Source organism: Aotus nancymaae, unplaced genomic scaffold (assembly GCF_030222135.1).
Source record: "Aotus nancymaae isolate 86718 unplaced genomic scaffold, 86718_ANA_hifiasm-v0.15.2.pri h1tg000041l, whole genome shotgun sequence".
NCBI classification, from domain to species: Eukaryota; Metazoa; Chordata; class Mammalia; order Primates; family Aotidae; genus Aotus; species Aotus nancymaae.
The window spans coordinates 35,488,626-35,514,031 of record NW_026988455.1 but is presented as its reverse complement, the minus strand read 5'-3'; the positions used below and the strand labels follow the sequence as shown (position 1 = coordinate 35,514,031).

At 35.4% G+C, this 25,406-nt stretch overlaps 1 protein-coding gene and 1 pseudogene across 1 annotated transcript in view; both read right to left on the bottom strand.

Moving 5' to 3' along the window:
• LOC105725245 (guanine nucleotide-binding protein G(q) subunit alpha) overlaps nucleotides 1-25,406 on the bottom strand; it is a 325,618-nt gene that overhangs the window by 62,136 nt on the left and 238,076 nt on the right. The window contains exon 5 of the mRNA XM_021667305.2: nucleotides 23,765-23,894. Coding sequence (XP_021522980.1) covers nucleotides 23,765-23,894 — 130 coding nt within the window. The remainder of the gene's footprint in view (nucleotides 1-23,764; nucleotides 23,895-25,406) is intronic.
• LOC105725231 (solute carrier family 2, facilitated glucose transporter member 3-like) lies at nucleotides 9,500-10,993 on the bottom strand (annotated as a pseudogene).

Here is a 25,406-nt window from a genome sequence, read left to right as displayed (position 1 = left end):
TTGAGGCATAAATGTCAAATCAAAGAGTTCTCTTAAAAAGATGGAATCAGCCATAGATGATAATGTTTAAAAATGAAGCTGCAGTAACAACTTAGTACCAACAGTAATAACAGCACCTTAAAATTATTGATAATGATCATTTACTGAATATCTGTGTGTTCCAGGAAGTCTGTATGTTATCTATCTTAATAATCCTCACAATACTTTAAGGGTAACACTATCCTCATTCTTCCCATTGTAAGGGAGGCAGCACAATGATATTAACTTGTGCAAGATTAACCAGCCTGAAATGGATGGAGCTGTGATTCAATCCAAGATAGTCTGATTCTCTCTACTTCCCTGTTGCCTCTTCAGAGACTGCCTTGGGTTAGTACATCACAGCTGTCTGATGTTCCATAAAAGACATTACCCTTTTTTCTTGTTTCCTTTTTAAAGTGACAATTCACATTATATTCATTGGCAATTCAAAAATATATTGCTTGTCTTCATAGGTTCCTGTGTGAAAACATGTTACAGACGTTACTGTAGATTTAAATGAGGCAGAGTAAGACCTGGAGAATAGCAGATATATTATCCTGCCCCTAGATCTTAATCTAGGCTCTCTGAAGAACATTTCACGAAATCCAGACTCCTTATTAATTATTGAGCCTGGTGTCCCAACCAATATGCTATTTTTTCTGTAACAAAGCCACAGCTAATAATTTTAAGTTTTATGAAATGTAGATTCCCTGCTGAAACAAAGTATTCTCTCTCTCTCTCTTTTTTTTTTTTTAAAGGAAGAATCCGCTGGTACTCAAGAAAAACCTCAGCTGGTTATTTTGGCCACCAAAGTGGTCCACATTTCCTCTGGCTTTGAGCACACAGCATTTTCATTTGATCATCTACAATGTAGAGCTTATATTTATTTTAAGCTTTAAACTCTATGCATTTGTTCCATTTAAGATGAAGGAACAACTATGGAGATAAATCCTGGTCTCATTAAACTATCTCCTTTATTTCAATGAACTCTTTAATTTGTATTACTTCTAAAAGATGTATCAGTTTTGAAGATATTTTCAGTAAATTGACAGAAAATGGATGTTTTCTAATACTGTTACATTTGCTAAGCTTCTGTGACCAGATATTTGTACTTATTCCTCCATCTGCTTGTAACTCCATCTTATCTTTCTGACACCAATCAGAAAAAGAGAAAGCTGCCTAAAATGCCTTTAAAAAAAAAAATAAGAGAGAGACAGGTTCTTGCTCAATCACCCAGGCTGGAGTGCAGTGGCACAATCATAGCTCACTGCAGCCTCAATCTCCTGCACTCAACTGACCCTCTGGCTTCAGCCTCCTGAGTAGCTAAGACTACAGGTGTGTGCCACCATACCCAGCAAATTTCTTTATATTTTTTTATAGAGACAGGGTCTCACTATGTTGTTCAGGCTGGACTCCAACTCCTAGCCTGAAGTGATCTTTCTGCCTTGGCCTCCAAAAGTGCTGGGATTACAGGTTTGAGCCACCATGTCCAGCCCAGCTTATTTTTATTTAATCAGATTTTAATTGATCTTTAAGATTTCTTAATTTATCTTTTAAAATAACTATTTCTTTAATCCATGTAAAATGGATTTGTTTATGGAAAAATTAAAAAATGCAGGTAAGTAAAATGAATAAAACATAAAAACAAAATGACCTTTACCCTAACTATTCAGAAATAATCCCTGCTAACAGTCTTAATTAATCTTCCAGGCATTTATGTATGGACTTATAATAAATACCTGTATTATATGTCTTTAAAAATCAGATGCATGCTGTACATGCTGTTTTGAAATTATTTACATCAGTATATCATGAGTGACTTTCTGTCTAATATTAATTATACATCTATAACCATTTTTAGCATCTGCATAGTATTTTATTTTTCAGGTATACTCCGAATTTTTTAATCAATCTCCTACAATTAGATAATTTAGTTATTTTCATTATTAACAACTCTGAGCAATGTTGTCTTTGGGTCATATAACCTAGCAATCAATTAGGAATAATATTTCCAGCAGTGGCATTTCTGGATCAAAGGGTATAAACACCTCAAAAGATTTTATATATTGTCATACTATTGGCAGATTGTACCAATTTACCCTCCTATTAGCAGTATCTAAGAATGTTCACTTATCTTCATCCCTCTTTTTCATCTTTGCCACTGTAACAAGTAAAAAGGCACTTTCACTCATCAATTGTGTTTCCATAATTATGGTATGCTGAGATTTACCTTTAAAATTCATTTTAGATACTTGGGAGGCTGAGGCACGAGAATCACTTGAATCTGGCAGGCAGAAGCTGCAGTGAGCTGAAAATGTGCTACTGCACTCCAACCTGGATGACAAAGCATGACTCTGTCTCAAAAAAAAAAAAAAAAATTTAGAGACAAACATGAATGGTGGAATAAAGACCTCTAAAAACCTACCCTTCCACAAAAATGGCAAAAATTGTCAATACCAACTTTTTCAGATATCTGGAAATTAATCATATGCTTGCAACAACATAACATTTATTCAAGAAAAACAGGTGAATCTAAGTGACAATAGCTTGCTTTACGGTGTTTTAACTGGTGTTCCTCCCAACTCCCTTTTCCAGCTCTGCAACAGCCTTGAAAACCAACAGCTTCTCAGCCACAGTAGCTGTGAAAACTAAAAGTAACACATTAAATGTAAATGAACTAAACATATCAGTCAATGGGCAGAGACTGGCAAGATGAATTAGAAAATGACCAAACTATATGCTGGCTACAAGAGATGCAATTTAGATTGAAAGACACATTAAATGGGTCAAAAGAAAAAGGACAGAAGACACACCATGCAAACAGTAACCAAAAGAGAGCTAGACTAATATCAGACAAAATAGACTTCACAGTAAAAATTATTATTAGAGATAAATAAGTACATAGAATAAAGATTAAGTCAATCAAGTAGGCATAACAATTGTATACTTGAAATAACAATGGGTGTACTGAACAATAGAGCCACAAAATACATGAAGCAAAAATTGACAAAACGGAAAGAAACAGACAATTCAACAATAGTTTGAGACTTCAAGATTCGTTTTCAATAATGTATAGAACAAAAAGAATATCCACAAACAAAAAGAAGATGAAAAATACTGTAATCTAACTACAACTAACATATATCAATAGAACACTCTACTGAACAACAGCAGAATATACATCTTCTCGCATGTTCAGATGGCAATACTCCCCAAACCGATCTACATGGTCAACATCATTCATCCCTATCAAATCCCAGGTGGCTTTTTTTTTTTTTTTTTTTTTTTTTTTCAGAAACTGACAAGCTGATCTCAAAATTTATGTGGAAATGTAAAGGACCTAAATAGTCAACACAATCTTAAATAAGAATATAGGTGAAAGACTCATACTTTCTGATTTCAAAACTTACTACAAAATACAGTGTGGTATTGACTTAAAAAGAGACATATGCATCAGTGTAACAGAACTAAGAGTCCAGAAATAAACCTTTATGTTCATGATCACCTGATTTTCAACATAGGGGCCAAGACAATCCAATGCAGAAAGCATAGTCTGATAGTAAATGGTTCTGGGACAACTGGAAAACCACATGCAAAAAGAATAAAGTTGGGCCTTTTCTTACACCATAAAAAGATGGTCCTGACTTATGATAGTTCAATTTAAGATTTTTCAACATTAAGATGGTGCGAATGCAATATATATTCATTAGAAACTGCAATCTCATTGTAAATCAAAGAGCATCTGTACAAAAACCAACTCAAAATGAATCATATACTAAAATGTAAGAGCTATAACTACAAAACTATTAGGAGAAAACAAAGGTGTAAATCTTTGTCACGCTGGATTAGACAACTTCCTTAGACATAACACCTAAAGCACAAAAACAAACAAAAAAATAGATAACCTGAACTTTACCAAAATTAAAGGCCTTTGTGTTGCAAAGGACACTACAAATAAAGCGAACTCCCCACAGAATAGGAGAATATATTTGCAAATCATATTTCTGATAAAAGTCTAGTCTCCTTATATATAAAGAACGCTGACAATGCAATAAAAACACAAGTCTATTAAAAATAGGCAGAGGATCTAAGTAGACATTTCTCCAAAGAAGCTATACAAATGCCTAATAAACACCTGAAAACCCCATTAGTCTTTAGGGGAATAAAATCACAGTGAGATACCATCTTATAACCACTAGGATGACTAAAATAAAAAAGACAAACAATAACAAGTGTTGGCTAGCATAAGGAGAAACTGAAACCCTAATACCTTGCTGGTAGGATTGTAAAATAGCATAGCCACATTAAAAACAGTTTGGTAGGTTCTGAAAATGTAATCATAGAATTACCAAATGATCTAGGAATTCTAGTCCTAGGAATACACCCAAGAGAAGAAAAAATCATCTGAAAAATTTGAATTACATGTTCTCAGAAAAAACCATATATGAATGCTCACAGCAACATTATTTGTAAGAGCCAAAAAGAAAGTATAATCAACTCAAGTATCCATCAATAAGTGAAGGTAAATAAAAACTTTTATTTTTCTTACTCTTATTTGATCTGATAACAGTTCTAATAACTGCAACAGTGTGTTCAATTATGTATGTTTTTATATATACATACTTATATATGTTTACACACACACACACACACACGTGCATATTCCTCTATATTAGGGAAATTAATGACAGCAATGATGCAAGGGATGGAAGAAAAGAATTAAAAGTATTTTGTTATTATAAGGTACTTGTGCTACCCATGAAGCAGTATAGTATTCTTTGAGTGTGGACCTGGATTAGTTGTAAATGTATACTGCAAACTCTAGGGCAACAACTAAAATAAATAAAAAAAAGTATAACAGATATGCTAAAAAGGAAAGAAAATGAAATTATATAAAATGGTCAATTAAAAACATTAGAGGTAGAAAATGAGCAGAAGATAAAAATAGGAATAAAGAACAAGGGGAAACTAGAAAACTACAACCAACATGGTAGATGTTATTGCAACGTATTAGTATGACATAAACATATTTTAAATGTCAATGGTCTACATACACCAATTAAGAGACAGAGATGGCCAGAATGGATCAAAAAACAAGACCCACATACATTGTCTATAATAAACCCACTTTAACATAAAGATATAAATAGAATAAAAAACAAATGAAGGAATATATATGACACTAACACTAATGAAAAGTCAAGCAGCAATACACAAGTAGCTATATTAATTTCAGAAAGAGCAGGCTTCAAGGTAAGCAACGTTATTAGGCCTTACATAACGATAAAGGGGTCAATTCTCCAAAAAACTATAACAATCTTTAATGTGTATGTGCCTAATAAAAGAGCATCACAATATATGAGGGAAAAACTGATATAACATCAAGGAGAAACAGATAAATCCGCTATTACGTTAGAAACTTCAACATCCATCCATCAGAAATGGACAGATCCAGCAGGCAGAAAATCAGTAAGAACATAGCTGAATTCAACAATGCCATTAATCAATTGGATATAATGGTCAGCTGTTGATTACTTTATCCAACAACAGCAGAATGTACATTCTTCTCAAGCTCACAGGTAACAATCACCAAGATAGACCACATTATGGGCCATAAAACATACCTTAACAAATTTAAAAGAATGGAAATCACACGATATCTGTTTTCATACCACAATGAAATTAAACTAGAAAATAACCAAAAGATAGCTGGGAAATTCCCAAATACATGGAGATTAAACAATACACTTCTACATAATACATGGGTAGTCAAAGAAGTTAAAAGTATTTTGAACTAAATGAAAAATTAAAATACAACTTAACAAAATGTGAATCCATGCTTTGAGAGAAATTTATAGTATTAAATGCAAATATTAGAAAAGAAGAAAGATCTAAAATTGGTATCTAAATTTCCACCTCAGGAAACTAAAAATAGAAGAGCAAAGTAAATCCGAAGCATGCAGAAGAAAATAAGTAATAAAATTTAGAGCAGAAATCTATGAAATTGAAAACAGGAAGTCAACAGAGGAAAATCAATGAAACCAAAGCTGATTCTTTGAAAAGATCAATAAAACCAACACGCCTCTAGCCAGGTTAACTAAGGGGGAAAAAAAAGAGAGAGAGAGAGAGAGAGAGAGAGAAGGTAGAAATTACTAGCATTAGAAATGAATGAGTGATCACTATAGATTACATGGACAATAGAAGGATAATCAAGGAACACCAGAAAAACTCTATGCCCAAAATTTGACAACCTAGATAAAACAGACCAATTATTTGAAACACAATTTGCCAAAGCTCCTATATAATAAAAGAGATGATCTGAATAGGCCTATATTCAGTAACTGAAATTCAATCAACAATTAATAAGCTTCCTGAACAGTAAACAGCAGGCCCAGATGGGGTCACTGATTTTTTCTTTAAAACAAATTTTAAATTGGCCATAATAATTGTACACGGTGGGTACACAGTGATATAGCAATACATATAATGCATAGTGATCAGATGACGGTAACAGCATATCCATCATCTTAAGCGTTTATCATTTTTTTGTGTTGGGAACATTGAATATCCTCCTTCTAAGTATTTCAAAATATACAACATTTCATTGGAAACTACAATCATCCCATAGTGCTATAGGACATTCGAACTTATTCCACTTATCTACCTGTAATTCTGTATCATTTAACAAATCTCTCCCTATCTCTCCCTCTTAATATTCTTCTCAGCCTTTAGTATCCTCTATTCCACTTTTTACTTCCATGAGATCTACAATTTTTTTTAAGCTTTCACATATAAGCATATGCAGTGTTTAACTTTCTGTTCCTGGCTTATTCCACTTAATGTAATATCCTCCAATTCTATCGATGTTGCTGCAAATGACAGGATTTCATTATTTTTTTATGGCTGGATAGTACTGCACAGTGTGTATACACTCTACATTTTCTTTATTCATCTGTTGATAGGCACCTAGGTTGATACATTGGCTATTGTGAACAGTGCTGCAATCAACATGGGGGTGTAGATCTCTCTGATATAATGACTTCTCTTTCCATTGGATAAATGCCTCATAGTGAAATTGCTGGACTATATGGTGGTTCGATTTGTAGTTTTTTGAGGAACCTCCATACTGTTTTCCACAGCAGCTGTATTAGTTTAGAGTCTCACCAGTAGTATACAAGAGTTCCTTTTTTTCCACATCCTCACCAACATCTGCTATTTTTTGTCTTTTTGATAATGGCCCTCCTAACCTGGGTGAGATGATACTTCATCGTGGTTTTAATCTGCATTTGCTAGATAATTAGCAATGTTGAGTATTTTTTTCATGTATTTGTTGACTATTTGTGTGTCTTCCTTTGAGAAATGTCTCTTCTGATCATTTACTCACTTATTAATTGGATTTTTTAAAAAAATTTTTGCTGTTGAGATGTTTGAATTTCTTGTATATTCTAGATATATATTAACCCCTGTTGGATGAATGCTTTACAGATATTTTCTCCCATTCAGTAGGTTCTTTTTACTGTTGTTTCCATTGCTGTGCAAACTTTTTAGCTTGACATAATCTCATTTATTTTTGCTTTTGTTGCCTGTGCTTTTGAAGTCTCTTTTTTTACATTCAGAATTTGTATTTTAAAACAAAGAATCAGAGTAACATTAATAATAGAAAATCCATATGGAAATATTCACAATCTGCTCAGTGAGAAATGGGAAAACAGCTTCCCTACCTTACTGCCAACCTACAGTTTGAGGAGCCAGAAGTTGACATGAAGTTGGAAGGTCACCTTTTCCAGCAAAACCCCACTCCATAGCTATGTGCATTTTTATTCAAAGGCTCTATGACCAGAGGGAACAGTGAGAACCGAGGACCAAAATACTGTTATTGGCAAGGGTTTGGCCAAAGGGTCTGAGATGTGTAAGCACCAAGAAGGGAAAGGGAGATTGAGCAACATAAGAAAAAGGGGCTGTAGGAACAAGCACAGAGAAAACAGGTAAACAAGAACCTACTTTGACCCAGAGCAAAATGACAGAGCACAGTGCATGCACAGTGCACATACATTCATCCCCTCAAGTGTGGGCTACACTGCACAGTGACTCAACTATCTCAAACATGGTCTATCGGAAAGATTCAAGTCCCCTAAGGGCACTTGGCATAAGACCACAGTGACATGGTAACAGATATACACAAGCATGCTGTGACCCTAAAGCAACAACACACTTTAGATAATAATAATTCAGAAAAAATCCTCTCCCAGAGCTGAGGTTACAAATTCCAAGTTAGGTATAAACATTCTTTGGGGAATTCCTTGAAAGGTATGAGTTAAAACAGCAAATCAACAACTAAAATCTCCTAAAGAAAAAAAGGAGAAATAATGAATCTCTATCAAGAATCAATTATTTTAGGTTTTTCATTTGGATGGCTCTCCCACCACATAGATGGTGGGATTACTTCAAAGGTAATGAGTCTATTACAAGGAGGAGTTGTTTGGTCCGGTGAGGGGGAACAGGCTTTCTAGAAATAACTTTCCCTTCCCTCAACTCCATCCAAAATTAGAACCTATCAACCACCATTAACTACAATGCCCGTATTAGTTAATAATCCAATCCTAGATTTCAAGTACTACATGTAAACTATCATCTTAAAGAAAAAAGTTCCAAAGGAAATCAGTAGCTTTATTATATAGGCATATATGGCTTTTGTGAGAAATTAAACTTAAGTTTCTATCTGAAGAACAGAAATTGTTAAGAGGTAATGTGCAGACCTCAGGCACCACATCATTTACCCTCCAATAATGAACTACATTTCTCCCTAAATTCTTCTTATTGCACCTTAACCTCTCCAGCATCAAATCTTTTACTCTTTAACCTCTCTTTAAGCACCTCCTTCTAATCTCAGTTTCCTTGTTTTTACTATTTAGCAAAATTACACTTAAAAAAATAAGTATTTCCACCATGGCACATGTATACCTATGTAACAAACGTGGACATTCTGCACATGTATGCCAGAACTCAAAAAAAAAAAATATATATATATATATGTAATTAAACCATAAGATAAAATAAATAAAACTCAAGTTAATTTGCTGTGTGGAGCTGTATGGAAGTGAGGAAGGTGCTCTTACATAACCTCCCTCTGCCTTCCACATTCATGTGTGTATCTGCTTCCTGATAAGTCTGAGGTTGGGGGAACTGCACCTTACTTTTCCTCTGCTATATCCCCCAGTACAGAAATATTAGAACCCAAGGGAGTAAAAGCTGGCAAAGTTGTCATATGCCAAGAGGCCAATCCCTCCTGAAATGTAGGTAGGTTCACTTGGTCTCTCCTAAGCAGAAGAGGATGTCCAGGAAATAAAATATTTTAAAAGCCATTGAAAATCCAACAAACCCCAGCCTTGGGGTGCTCAAGTAGTGCATGGGATAAGACATGAATCAAGTAGCAGCATTCAGAAGCAGTCCTAGGCTCATCCTGATGCGGTTTCTCCGTCATTCAGAGACAGGTGGTTTTCCCATGATGCGAGGGAGGTGGAAGGAGGCATGAGTGAGAGGTGGTGGTCTCCTTAGCAGGCTGGAGGCTGTTTATCTCCATGATGCCGTCCTTCCCAGATCTATCTGCACCATATGCCTGCCCTTCAAAGGCCTGCGTGATATCCTCAAAAGTCCTGCCACGGTCTCAGGGACTTTGAAGAAAGTAAAGGTCAAAAAGATAATGAGGAAGCCAGTGAAGATAATAAAAACATAGGCTCCTAAATAGCAAGCAGCAGAGGGAAGAAGCAATCCAACTAGGAAGTTGGAGGTCCACTTGGAGCAGCCTACAACTGCCATCACAGCTGGGCAGGGGCCCTGAATGAAGAGTTAAAACACAATAAACCAGGGAATAAAGACCAAGATAGCCGTAATACAGACAAAGCTCATCCCATTACAGTCATCCTTTAATAACAAAAAAACAGTCAGGTGTATGGGACAAAAAGCCATCCCTCCAAGGTCTATCATATGCAGAGTCCTTCTTCCTGCCCTTTCCACCAGAAACAGGAAAACTACAGTGAAGACAGTATTAGCCACACCTGCGCCGATGGTGGCATAGATGGGTTCTTGAACACCTGTATCCTCGAAGATTCCTGTTGAGTAACAGAACACAGCATTGATTCCAGAGAGCTGCTGAGAGAGCTGGAGCACAATGGAAATGATGATGGGCTGTCGGCAGCTGGATACTCTAAAGAGCTCCAGCACGGTGACTTGCTTTTCTTGTGACATTCTTGCATTCTCATCGTTCATCTCCTGGATGTCTTGGGATACATCCTGGGTGCCCTACAACCACTGGAGGATCTACTAAGCATTTTCCTCTTCTTTTCTGTTAATGAGCAAAAATCTGAGACTTTCAGGGCAAAATGGAAGGGCTGCACTTTGTAGGATAGCAGTAAGGATGGTAAAGACCAATAGCACTGGCCACAGCTCTTCAGACCCAAGGATGAATTCCAGACCAAAGACCTGGGCCACCAGAATTCCGACAACAATGCCCAGCTGGTCTAGAGTACCAAAGGTACCCTGCAGGGCAGTAGGCGAGATCTCGCCAATGTACATGGGCACAAAACCTGTGCATAGTCTGCAGAAGAGGTCAATAACTAAGCAGCCCAGGATCAGCATTTCAAGCAACTCAGCTACTTTATACAATCTCATAAGGCAGCCACCAGTGACAGCCAACAGGTTGATGATCAGCATTGAATTGCACCTGCCAAAGTGGATGACAAAGAATCCGACGTAAAAGGAGCCAATCATACCACCAAGAGATGGCCACAGACAAGGATCAGAGAGACATGAGCAACATCTCAGAGGGAGGGGTATTTGCCTTGTCCCTCAAAGTGCTATTGATAAATTCCTTTATGATCATCTCAGGAGCACTGATGACCCCAGTGTTGTAACCAAATTGGAAAGAGCCAATTGTAGCAACTGTGTTGGCAAAGACCAGAGCTGGGGTAACCTCTGTGTCCCCATGGCTCTAATCTAATTCTTTTCAAGTCTTCAAGAAAGATTTAGGAGTGTGATTCCAGACACATTTTTCAACCAATGAATCCTTCAAAATGTCCTTCTCAGCAACGAGTTTTCTCCAGGTCCTCAGGAATGCTCTAAACTCTTACCATTACAGCATTTCTTTGAAGTCTTATTCAAAAAATCTTTTCCCAGACCTGTGTCCTGATGTTTCCCGTGTTTTCCTCTAGTTGTTTTGTCTTTTATATTTAGGTCTTAGATCCGTTTTGCATTGATTTTTGTAAAGGGTGGGACATGGGGGTCTAGTTTCATTCTTTTGCATGTGGATAGCTAGTTTTCCCAACACCATTTGCTGAAAAGACTGTCCTTTCCCCAATGTATGCTCTTGGAACTTTGTCAAAAATCAATTGGTTATATACATGGGGGTTTCTGTAATTTCTACTAAAGATTTAAAAAAGAAATCTTAGTAACTGTCTATAATTTATTTCAGAATATAGACGCAGAGGGAATACCTCCTAACTTATTCTATGAGGCCAGCATTAACCTAATACCAAAACCAGACAGTCGTTCCGAGAAAGCTACAGACCAATAACTCTGATGACACAGATATAAAATTCCCAACAAAATATTAGCAAATCACATCTAACAACATATAAAAATAATTATACACCATAGCCAAGGGGATTTATCCTAGGTATGCAAGGCAGATACAACATCTGGAAATCAATTAATGTAATCCACAGGTCAATAGGCTAAGAAAAAAATCATATGGTCATATCAACAGATGCAGAAGAAATATCTGACAAAAATCCAACACCGATTCATGACAAAAACATGCAGGAAATTAGGAATAGAAGGGTACTTTCTCAACTTCATAAAGAATATCTACTAAAAAACCTACAGCTAATATCATATTTAATGGTGAGAAACTAGAAGCTTCTTCTCTAAGATCAGGAACAAGGTGAGGACGTCTCCTCTTAACACTCCTTTTCAGCACTGAACTGGAAGTCTTAGAAAATGTAATAAAATAAGAAAAGGAAATAAAAAGTACACAGATTGGGAAGGAAGAAAACTGTCTCTGTTGTCATCTGAAAAAAAAAAAACTAATTTAAAAACTCATGGAAATATTAACTGATTATAGCCAGATTGTAAGATACTATACAAAAGTCAACTGCCTTCCTGTATATCAGAAATAAACAAGTAAAATTTGAAATTAAAAATACAATACCACTTACATTAGCACCCCCAAAAGTAAAATAGTAAGGTATAAACCTAAAAAATATATATAAGAACTATATGAAGAAAACAATAAAATTCTGATGAAAGACATTAAAGAAAAATTAAATGAAAAGGTAGTCTGTGTTCATAGATAGGAAGCCTCAATATTGTCAATATGGCAATTCTTCCAGCGTCATCTACCCATTCAATGCAATCCCAATACAAATCACAACAGTTATTTAGCAGATACTATCTGATTCTAAAGGGTACATGAAGAGGCAAAAAGATTCAGAATAGCCAACACAATGTTGAAGGAGAACGAATAGAGGACTGACATTACCTGACATAAAGGCTTACTGCAAAGCTACAGCAATCAAGACAGCATGGTACTGGTGAAATAACAACAAACAGATGAGTGGAGCAGAAAGAAGAGAGAGACTGCAAACAGACTCACAGAATTATAGTCAACTGATCTTTGACAAAGGTACAAAGAGATAAAAAAGTCTTTTTATCAAATGGCTCTGGAACAATTGAACATCCACATCCTGCCTTCCCACCGCTCAGTCCTCACTGCTTAGGAAAACAAGGATCCTGTTCTGTCTTCGTCTTGTAACCTAGGGCTGAGAGGCAGGATACCAACACTTCTAGTTTGCTCCTGCATAACTGCATTATTTTAGCACAGAGCACTTCTGACTTTAAAAATAATTATTTTTGAGCTGGGTATGTGGCTCATGGCTGTAGTCCCAGTTCCTAGCTACTTGGAAGCTGAGGTGAGAGGATCACTGGAGCCCAGGAGTTTAAGGACAACATGGGCAACACAGCAAGACCCTGTCTCTTAAAAAAAAAAAAAATTCTTGATGACAAACAATTATCAGAAATATATAAAAATTTCAAACTAGTATCACACATAATAATGAAGTCTTAAAATAGAGTAGAAGCATGGAATTAGAAGAAATACACAAGTTTACAAGTACAGTGGGAGATTTGAAAATAAGTTAGTCATTGAGGACAAAACAAATGCACATTTTGTTTTTCAGAGGGCTTTATCTTTTTTTCCTACAAAAAAGTGAAAGGATGGTTTTTCTTTTCTTTTTTCTTTTTTTTTTCCTGACAGAGATCCATTTTGGTATACTTTTATGAGCCAACCAAGCTACACAAAATACTTTTATGATGCAAGACTGGTAAGGTAATTTGATATATATCACACAGTGTATACAATTTATACTTTGCATATATTTTTATTTTATTCTATTTAGGATTAATGTATATCTTAAAATAAAAGTTTAACATATTTCAATTTTCCCCAAAGTTCCCAAATTATATAAATGAGTAATTCCTACCCAAGTGATTTCAGTATTGACAAAAATTTTGTGTCAGTGGCTAGGTACAAATGTTCATAATGCTAAAATGCTGGTATTTATATTATTTTTTCAGTGTATTCAGAATTGACAGAATTTATAAAACATGAAACTATACAGATAATTCAGAAACAAAAAATTTGTTACAATAAAACATAAATGTTGTACACTATAACTGAAGGGAAAGATTCCTTAAGGAGGACATGACAAAATACAAACTTTAAAAGACTGATAAATTCAATGTAGTGAAAGTCATGAAAGAGCAGAAGTTATGTGCAAACAGTGAACTTACAAAGGATGTGCATCACTAATTTATAAAGAATTCCTCTATATTAATAATACAAAGGGTAGAATAATAAAAAAAACTAACATAGAATTAAATGAAGCCTTCAAAAAGATTTCCATGGCAAAGTACTCAATCTGATTTTAATTAGGGAAAGACAAATTCATACCACAATGATATGCCATTATACACCCAACTGAATGTCTTGAAATTTAAAAGCTGATCTACGTTGTCTAAGGTATGGATCAACAAGAACACACACACTGTTGGTGGGAGTACCAATTCTTCCAATGTTTAAACTGTTTGGCAGTGTCGTTGGGCTGAATAGTGACTCTCAGAAAGGTATGTTTATGTCCTAACTCTAGAACTTGTGAATGCAATCTTATTTGTCAAGAGGGTCTTTGCAACAAGGATCTTGAGATGAAATCATCTTGGATTATGTTGGTGGGCCTTAAATCCCAACCACACTTGTAGGACAAGTCCTTAGAAGACACAGAAGAGAAGACGGATACAGAGGAGAAGGCCAGGTGAAGACAGAGTCAGAGATAAGAGTTATGCAGCCACAGGAATGTCAACAGTCACCAGAAGCTGGGAGAGAAAAAGAAGAGATTCTCCCCTGGAGCCTTAGGAGGAATTTTAGCCCTGCCAACACCTTGATATCAGACTTCTAACCTCCATAATGGGAAGAATAAGTTTCTGTTGTAACCCACTGAGTTTGTGGTGCTTTGTTTAAAGAGCCCTAGGAAGCTAATACAGGCAATATCTACCATAGTGGAACATATGTATTCCCTGTGAACCATCACAGAGAGCTGCTGATAATATCTATTTCTTGTGATGGATGGTGACTACATGGATGTGTTCACTTTGTGACAATTTATCAAGCTGAATACTTATAATCTATATACTTTTCTATACATGTATATGCCAATAAAAACATTATTAAAAACAATAAAAAATAACCATCAGTATGACAGTTACTGTGAGTTAACTGATCATGCAGACAAGAAATTAAAATTTAAATAATTCAATTAGTTTGTTATAATAGACGTAATATAGAATTTTGCACCTCAAAATGTGAAATCACAATCTGAAGTACCTGTGAAGTACTTATTTGATGGGCTGATCTTAAAATTCAAATAAAAAAGTAAAGGACCAAGAATAACCAAGAAAGCTCCAAAGAACAATGTAGACAGACAGATTTTATCTACTAGATATTAAGATTATTATAACTATTGATTTGATAACTTTAATATTGTTATAGGATTAGTAAGTAGATCAACCAAATAGCCCAGAGAAAGACCTGTGCATATAATAAAATTTGATACATGTCACGTGTATCATTATTATCAATGGGAAGGAACAAAATTAGAAGACTTAACAAATTAAAAAATATATCTGCTTAAAAGTCTCAAAGAACTAAAAGGTAGTGAAGAATTACCAGGCCAAGGTTTGGGAAAGAAAAATAGGTCTAGAGAAGTGAGCACAGTATTTGGAGTCAATTTTCCTATGAAGGTATTTGCTGTTTCTGGAAGCAGCAGCTGAGAGGCTGAAGGGATGGGACTCTAGTGAAGCATCTTGGCATTGCACTATAGTTATTCACCAGGAAGACATGCCTGAGTAAACAGGCATAGGCAGGGATGACAGCTCAGCTACCTAGTCACCAGAGGCTAAAATGGAACAGACTGCTAAGATGTGAAGTGAGAGGAACTTTCAGACATTGCTAAGAAGGTAAATTGTGCATTCATTTTGGAAAATACTTTGGTTTAATCCATTAAATCCAAAGATATGCTTACTCTATGAGCTTGTAATACTACTACTAGGTACATATCCACCAGAAATGTACACCAAGAGACACATAGGTGAGTATTCACATCAGCATTATTTGTAATAGCCCCAAACTGGAAACACACCCAGGAAGTCCATAAATAGTAAAATGGGTAAATTGTGGTATCTTCATGCAAGAGAATACTACATGACAGTATAAATGAGTGAATTATATAGAATGCATATACCATACAGACATAATATTGAGAAAAAGAATCCAGACACAAAAGAAAACACACTCTTTGCTATCCTTTACTAAAAGTTTAAAATAACATACTGTCTTTACCAGGTTCAAAAAATACACTACTTGATTATCTTTGTATAAAAGTTAAACACAAATTAAAACTAAACTATGGTATTCAGGGAAGCAAAATGTGTTAAAATTGAAAAGAATAGGGAGGAGGGAAAAACTAAAAAGAAAAGGAAAATAATTACCTGGGTGAATAGTAGCTACCTGGCAGGAGAGGGCATTTGCAGACATCAATAGTCTTGGCAAAGTTCTATTTCTTGACAGGGGTATTAAACAGATGTCTGCTTTTGTGATAAACCACTGCTGTATATTTTTTGTGTACTCTTCTTTATGTGTATTTCACAATTATAAAGGTAAAAAAAGTGAAGAAAAGATGGATGCGCTTACCATTCAATAAATGGTATTGACACAACTGATAAAAGAATAGAACAAAAATATTAAATCCTTACTTCCTACCATGCATAAAATCAATTATACATATTTAGGAAGCCTTTGAAAAGCAAAACCTTATAATTTCTACTAGAAAGTAAGAGATTCTATCTTCATATTCTTAGGGAAGAAAAAGAATTCTTGAAGAAAATACAAAAATATAACCAATAAAAGAAATGAGTGAGTTGATCACATTAAATTAAAACCCTTCTATTGGCTGGGCACAGTGGCTCACATTTGTTATCCCAGCACTATGGGAGGCTGAGGTGGGTGGATTACCTGAGAGGTCAGGTGTTCAAAACCAGCCTGGCCAACATGGTGACACCCCATCTCTATCAAAAATACAAAAGTGCCGGGCGCGGTGGCTCACGCCTGTAATCCTAGCACTTTGGGAGGCCGAGGTGGGTAGATCACCTGAGGTCAGGAGTTCAAGACCAGCCTGGCCATCATGGTGAAACCCCATCTTATAAAAAAAAAAAAAAAGAAAGAAAGAAAAGAAAAATACAAAAGTTAGCCAGGCAGGTTGGCGCACACCTGTAATCCCAGCTACTTGGGAGGCTGAGGCAGGAGAATCACTTGAATTCAGGAGGTGGAGTTTGCAGAGCCAAGATAACATCACTGCACTTCAGCCTGGGGGACAAGACCAAAACTCCATCCAAAACAAACAAACAAACAAACCCCAAAATCCTTCTGTAAAATAAACAGAGTAAAAAAGTGAGATAATAATTTCTATATGTGTAACAGTATTTCCAGAATAATTTTAAATTGTGCATATATCAAAAACAAAAAGACAACTCCATTAGGGGTTAGGGTAAGGGGGAGACGACCAAGCAAGGCTAGTAAAAGGTAACGTGCATTACAAACAACCCAACTGGCTAAGGAGTATGTGAAACACAGCAGGGCATATTAACGTAACAGAGTGGATATGGTAGTTCAAATAAATGAAATAGAGTCATGAGTAGCAACAGGAAAAAAAATCTCAAGAACGTTAAGTGAAAAAAAAAAATTGCAAAATGAAGCCATTTTAATAAAATGTATAATAATGCATAATATTTAGAATCCAATATTGCTCAGTGACACCTACACATGTAGTAAGAGTGAAAAACTATTACCTAGGAATGATAAATGCCAACTTGAGGCCAATGGCTTCTGGGGAGGGAGAGAAATGAATCAGGGAGGGCTACACATGGTCTTTAATTATATCTGTATCATTTTACTTGTGTGAAAATGAAGATTTGAAATAGGTAGGTCAAAATTTTAAGTTCTCTATAATTACATAGTCTCTTCTCTCACTGAAACAGTTTATAGAAATAGAAGTAAACAAAACCCACTTTCCGAGCTATTCTAAGTTTTATTCTTGTATCAAGCTGTGTATTTAGACCACACAGTATTAGCTCATCAGACGCTTTCATGTTATGGCACCGCCACTGAGAGAAGCTAAAGAACCAGCCTTTATGAATTCTAACATTTGGTTCCCTTGAGAGATATTATTGTGAATCTGATTTACTTCCTTCCATGGCATCTCCTTTTTAAGCTGCAGGAGAAGTCATTTGGGGTTCAATACCTGAAGAAACTAATTTGAGTATCCATTTGTTTTTTATGTTAAGGACACCATGAAGCATGTAACAGGCCATGATTATCTCCTTCCATTTGCTGCTAAGAGATGTTTGATTAAATCTGTGGCCTACCACTAGGAAAGGTACACAATTGGGTGATTCATATTTTAATTCTTACTCTCACCATCCAATCTTAGTACTGTCCTTTCATCCAGATTTTTCATGTGATTTCTTTTATCTTACTGTGTATGGAATACATGGTTATACATACAGTAACATATAGCCATAAAAATAAATTTTGACACATTTTATTATATTAAAACTTATAACTTCAGTTCATCAAATGATACCATGAGAAGAATAAATGGCAAGTTACAAAGTGGAAGAAGATATTTGTAATACATATACAAAAGGCTCACATCCAAAGAAAACAAGGAACTCCTATAACTAAGTAAGAAAAAGATAATCCAAAGGAAAAATGGACAGTTGGTAAATGGCAGAGCTAAAATTCTCAATTTGAAGTATTTTACCTTTTTAAAAAAGTATCATTTGAATTATTATTTCTAATGCTATTACCTAATGACAATGATAACCACTGTTTACACTTTAGCCTTGGTAGAAAATCTTCCAAATTCTTTTCTTTTTTGCAGAGGGGTGAATAATTGTCCATATAATAATTTTATATTTGTAATTAACTATCATTACAAATCTTGCATTATATTAAATATACTATTCCACAATCGGCCTTTTCATGTAACATAATTCATCTTTTAAAAAAAGCTACTGCATAGATTATACTGTATAAATTCAATGTAAATTCTTTAAAACCTTTTCAATTTACATGCATACAAAAAGTGCTCACGTGTATTTGCTTCCCTATACCCTGACCAGCACTAAGTCCAGGTCTCTGGGGCAAACTCATAATTGGGTAATCAGAAAACTTCCTTCCAGTGTAAGAGAAGCAAGGAGAACAAAGAGATGAAGAAGGAGTACAATAATAAGAAAAGAGAAAAGCCAAAGAATGAAACGTGAGAGAAGGAGTTTAAAAAAGGAGCAAGTGGCTGAAAATGAACAAAGTAATGAGGAAATAGGAAAGAGGTTAAATATAAAAACGCTGGGTGTCTTTCAGGAATATCCTTATTAATCAGGTCATGAATCTGAGCCAAGTGTACCAAAGGCATAATTTGTTTAAGATTCGATAAAGGGAGGCTTGATTCAAGTAAATTAACGATCAGAGACCAGGTATCTTCACCTAAGCTTTTACTTTTAACTATTTGTATATGTTCTTTAGGTCTTTCCTTTGGAGTTCGAGTTTTTTCTCTACATTTTAAAGTCAGGTTTCCCCCCAAAGCTGAATGTTATCTGAAGAAAATTCCCAAAAGCTCACTCAACAATTTTTAGAGCAGAACAAAGTACATGTTTCACACTTTTAAAGAAAATGGTCAAACTTTGATTGTGGCTGAATAACTTCAAAATGGCTTCATTTTAAAACCTACTAGAAGAGATGCATCCAAAGGAAATGCGTATTTTTAGACTAATTGTTTTAAGATAGTTCAAAATCAAATGAGTAATACAGGAACTCTAAATTACTGGTAAAGGATCTCTGGCTGGTCTACTACTACCTAGCAGTATAAGAAGTGCTTAGAGGTAGAGGAGAGTTATTTCAACTCCTTCATGAAAGGGCAGGATTTTCATTATACTTTCACCCTCTTTGTTGCCTTACAGCTCCTCTTGCTTTTTCTCTGAGTTTGTCTCTAACATCTAGAAGATATCGTGAGGGAGGGGAAAGAAAGCTGGTCTGGAAGGGCAGGGGACCTGGCCTTGAGTGACCTTGGCCACAGGCCTTCATCTCTCCATTCCTGTACCCTCATCGTTATGACGCACACCAGCAAACCTGATCTATCCCTCTGTGGGGAGGTCAGCTGGTAGATTCAGATGAGTAATAGCTTCAGCAAGTTTTGGGTTTAAAGTGCTAAGGTATTATAAATGTCTACACTCTTCTTTTACTTTATCAATTGAGCAACTGCCAAAATCAGGTTTGAAGGATGAATAAATGTTTAGAACCAAAGTCAGGGAATCCACCTTGATCAAAAAGAGAGCCTAGAGTAGGGAGAACTATCTTGACTTTTTTTTTTTTATTGCATTTTAGGTTTGGGGGTACATGTGAAAAACATGCAAGATTGTTGCATAGGTGCATACGTGGCAGTGTGATTTGCTGCCTTCCTCCCCTTCACCTATATGTGGCATTTCTTCCCATGCTATCTCTCCCCAACTCCCGACCCTCCGCTGTCCCCCCCACTTCCCCCCAACAGACCCCAGTGTATAGTGCTCCCCTCCCTGTGTCCATGTGTTCCCATTGTTCAACACCCGTCTATGAGTGAGAACATGCGATGTTTGATTTTGTGTTCTTGTGTCAGTTTGCTGAGAATGATGGTTTCCAGGTTCATCCATGTCCCTACGAAGGATGGGAACTCATCATTTTTGATGGCTGCATAATAACATAATTCCTCATAACCATTTCAAGATGATTGATAAATTGAAAGCTCACATTCAGAAAGGACGTGGAGGAGAAAAAGGTCTCAGTCTTTGAGATTCTATAAAGGGCTTAGCCTGTAAGACAAAGGCTGAGAAAACATCTTTGTAGTACTGCTCAGATATTCATGAAACAGAAAAACAGAAAAATAAAGACTAAAAGGCAGTGTTTGGATACACATTGATAAACTAAAATATGATATGTGCATGTCTTATTGTGTGCTCTGGGCTTTCAGGAGCACTGAAATAATGTGCCCATGAAAGGATTACAGCAGAATAGTGGACTCCATGCTGGTGTCTTATCACAGGGAAAATAAAACAGCAAAGGGAATACACAAATCAACACTACTCTACCACCCTGGGTATTCTAGCCACTATTTGATAACATATTTCCTTCTTTGAAGGAAAAAAGAAATTCATTCCCCAAACAACAGAAAGGCTGAGAATCCAGGCAGACAAAAACAGACCTACATAAAACTGTGAAGATTAATATATAAGGTTTTAGAAATATTAAAAAGCAAAAGCAATAATCTGAAATGCTTCCCTTAGCTGCTTTTGTCTGTGGTCTGCAATGCATTTTCCACAGTTTTCTGTGATAGAAAGAAAAGCTGTCAGAATCCATTCCTAGGTTTTTCTCACAAATATATATACCAAGGGAGGGAGGCACAACAAAGTCTGCTTTGGATTAAAGTTATGAACATCAGATTTCTAAAGCAAGAACAAAATGTTTCTGGAGCTTACTTCAGTTCCATCCACCCAAATCCGAAAAAGCTGGGAAAACTAGAATTCTGTAGTACTGAATTTTCTTAATGATTAAGGAAGCTGAGAGGCAATGACATTATCACAGATTAGTACAACTGAAAAAAAAAAAGGATAATGTGACTACATCCCAACATTAAAAAATATTTTTGCCAGTACTTTCTAATTACTAACGGTGATAGCTGTGGCTAATACGGATGAAGGAATTAATGAACAGCACTTTTCTCATGATCCCATACTATTATCAGGCTTGACTAGAGGTCTCAGAAAGTAACAACATATAAGTTGACTCTCATCTTACAGAATTACAACCTAGACTTTCAAAAGATTCACAAGTAATTAGGAAGTCCCAACGAAAAAAATGATAGCTTTATTATTTTAATTTGCAATTATTTAAAAGTAGCATAAGGCATCACCATAGGAATCAAAGGAACTGGGACAATATTTTTAGACATTCTTAGTATTTGTACATTGAATGTCAAGTTACTGTGGGAATTTTAATTATGACACATGATAATCAAAACAATACCATTTTATTCTAACATAATATACTTTTATATAAAAATCTAATCACTATTAGCTGTATCTGGCGAAAAGTGGAATAAATGATCTATAATGTTCAGATAACTGAAGAACTGGGTTCAGTTATGCTGAATTGAATTAGATGATGAGTTGCCAAAGGAATCTACTTTCTTTTCTATTTTGATAATTTTAAAGTGGTAAACTGGTAAGTATTCAATCATGACATATATTTCTTTATATATAATGAATTTATCTTGTGTAAAATGTGTATTAATAAACACTTATCTTCCTCTATTATGTAAATATCAGAAATAAAGTCACATTTGCTTCTTATACTTCTTGTGTAACTGATAAATGCAAATTTTATTTTACTGGATGGCGAATTAAAGAAGAAAAATGACAACCTACATAACAAAGGCTTACCTTTCCCCATATGGCTTATTCTGACCAAAAGCATATCTCATTTATAAGGTCTTTTAGGGCAGAGTTGATTTTCTTACCCATTTTTGTGACTTTTTAGATACTCTGGTACCCAGCATATAGTAGGGAAGCCCTCAAAATATTATGTGTCTTGATACAACATTAAAAAAAATCAGAAGTGTTATAACAGATCTGTTTTCAAAATTTATAGTACATTTAAAATACTACATCCAGGGATTATCTAACAACAAATAAGCACAGAGATGAAGATATACAGATAGAGATATCATAGCTAAAATTCTGATATTAACTGCCTTATATGTTGGTAACTTACTGACATATATTTTGGCATGCTTTTAGGCACTTTGCTTTATAGTTACTGGGGGAAACTGACTGATAAACAAGCCTCATTCTTAATCAGAAGTTCTTTGGTTGACTCCAAAGCCAATATACTTGCAACTCAGGAATGATTCTGAAACACATGAACAGATAACTCTCGGTTCTATATGAGATATTGGTTCATGGAAACTTTATCAATTCTATACACAAAAGAAATACTATAGAGGCTTGAATATGTATTTTAACAGAGATATTAATACCGGCAGAAAAATACTTAAAAGAACAAGTCAGGAATTCTTGTGTACCTAAAAAATGTACTGTAATCCAAAGCACAGCATGCTAGATCCTATTTTAGTCAGCAAATGGGGATATCTCACTTCCTTCTCTTTTCTTCTACCCTATTATTAGGATATTTAATATTTATTATTAACCTATCACACTGCAATCTCTGCCTCTAACAGGATATCAATGGCATCTTCTCTGTTCCCCCAACATACACATACACATGCACACAACTCCAGCTCAGAAGCACAGATTTCTATACCCTTAATTATCTTCCATAATCAATTCAGACTTGTCAGGTCTTTACCATCCTCAAAATCCACATTTATACCTGTTAAGTTTCCCTGTGTAACAGGAAGGAGATAATAATACTCAATCCGTTCTCCAGACAGTCATATTAAGGACACTTCTTCAATTACTCACTGCTCAGTAGAGACAAAATTATGCAACAGACTAGAGAATTCTATAAGAGCAGAAAGGCCACATCACCAAGACATTTCATGGCTCACAATGAACTGATTTAGAGCCCAGCTGCAAAGTCATTCACATTTGCCAAGAGAGGTTTTGAGTACTCTTTGGGACCCACCCATCACACAAACAATGATCTAAACAAAATGAAAACAAAACAAAACAGAGTGACTCACTCCAACACTCCCAGTTCTGTCCTGTAGGAAGAAGACTATAAAATGATCTGATGATTAGCCTAGGATTTCCACGTTATTTTCATTTTTAGAACCTCTGCATAGTGTTACAAGTATCAAATAGGCTCTAATTAGATTTGAACACACAGACCAGCTCATACATCTGCCAGAAGAGCTTACCACTCTGAGTGTACCATGTGATAACAGGATTATTTTTGGTTATTTTAAAAGTCCTAAAATCAAATTTCAAGAAAGCAAAGAATTCAGTTCACCCCATTCCCCACACCCTACTTGCTATCATTTACTTGTGTCAGATAATAAAATGATAACCCATTGCCTGTCTAAAGAACACTTACCTCATTGTCTGACTCCACGAGAACTTGATCATATTCACTAAGCGCTACTAGAAACATGATAGAGGTGACATTTTCAAAGCAGTGTATCCATTTTCTTCTCTCTGACCTTTGGCCCCCTACATCGACCATTCTGCAAGGTTAACAATACTCATATTAATAACATATAAAGTAAAACTAAAAAGTCAACATAAATATAGCACTGCTTACAAACTTGGGGAAAATATTCTCTTGAATGACAATGATCATCCAAGTCAATTCAATTAATACTTATTAAATAACTACTAATTTCCTATTACCTAATATTCAAAATCAAGACATTCTGGGTAATACATCATGGTGGTTATAAGAAAGTTACCAGTGTATATGAAAACTGTAACATTGTAAAAAAAAATAATAATAAATCCTTATCTGTGCCAAGCAAAATGGTATTTTATTTAATGAAGCATCAAGGAGTCTAAAACAGAATGGGTTTTGTGTGACGCCCTATTGGCAAGTACTGAACTTCAGTTTCTTTTCCTACAAAATCAGAAAAAAAGATCTTCATATGTTTCTTAAGGATGCTAGATATGACTACAAGTACACTGAAAATATGTGGGGTACCACACATTTCAATATGGGTGGTATGATGCTTCCACTAAATGCAAATACAACCCCATTCATCCTTCGTTAGCAGGTTAAACATTTTGGGCAATTTTTTCCTCCCAATATTAGTAAGACTTTGGGACAAGTCTGGCCATGTCAGGTAACACAGTGCGCTAACCCTTGTGTACAAACCAATTCACTCACTTGCTGGAAATGAAGTGTAAGTGAATGAAGATACTACATGGTATGAGACGGAGGCCATGATGTGAACCATTTCAATTATTTGTTTTTAACACACCAATTCTTTGCTGAATTACTGCTCAGAAACCAACACTGACATCAATTAATTTGGGTGACAATGTATGTCTGAAAATATCTAGTAATGCTTGGCATTGAGTCAAAGTTTCTCCAAATTGTTGAATCTGTATCTTGAATGAAATGTACACAATGTTCACAGAAAAAAAAACCGTCTCAGAGAATAAGAGGTTTAAGTACAAAAATTTGAAAGTAGGGCTCTTTAAACATTTGTTAAAATTGCAGTTGCTCCTGGTGTTTTCCTGCTTCCTAGCATTAAAGCTAAGCTAAGAACTCAAGGATCTTCTAAGTGACTGCTCGTAAGCCTTGTAAGGCACAGGAGAGAGCTCAGGGGCAAAACAATGGATCCAGGGAGATCCGTGTACTACAGACATCAAAGCCAGAATTCTTAGATCTTCAGAAGTATTAAAATGCTGGCTCTTCCCTAATGCCAAGGTGTGAATAATATGTTACTAATTTACATGAAATCCTCATTCCATGAAACCTGTCACACTGGGCCCTAAAAGATGCTTTTGATGATGGTGAAAAATTATACTTCTAAGTCATTACTTTTACTGTAGTGGCAAAAAATGTACTTCAAAAGCTAGCGTACAAAACGTGAAAAAAACAACTTGTAATTGTAATCTGGTTTCAGAATCCACTAACTGCGAAGCAGTAAGGAGATGAAAATCTCCATGAAATGTTATGTTTTCTGAAAGTATTTTGTAGCTTGGAGAAAGGAAATCTGGGTGTCTCAAATTAAAGA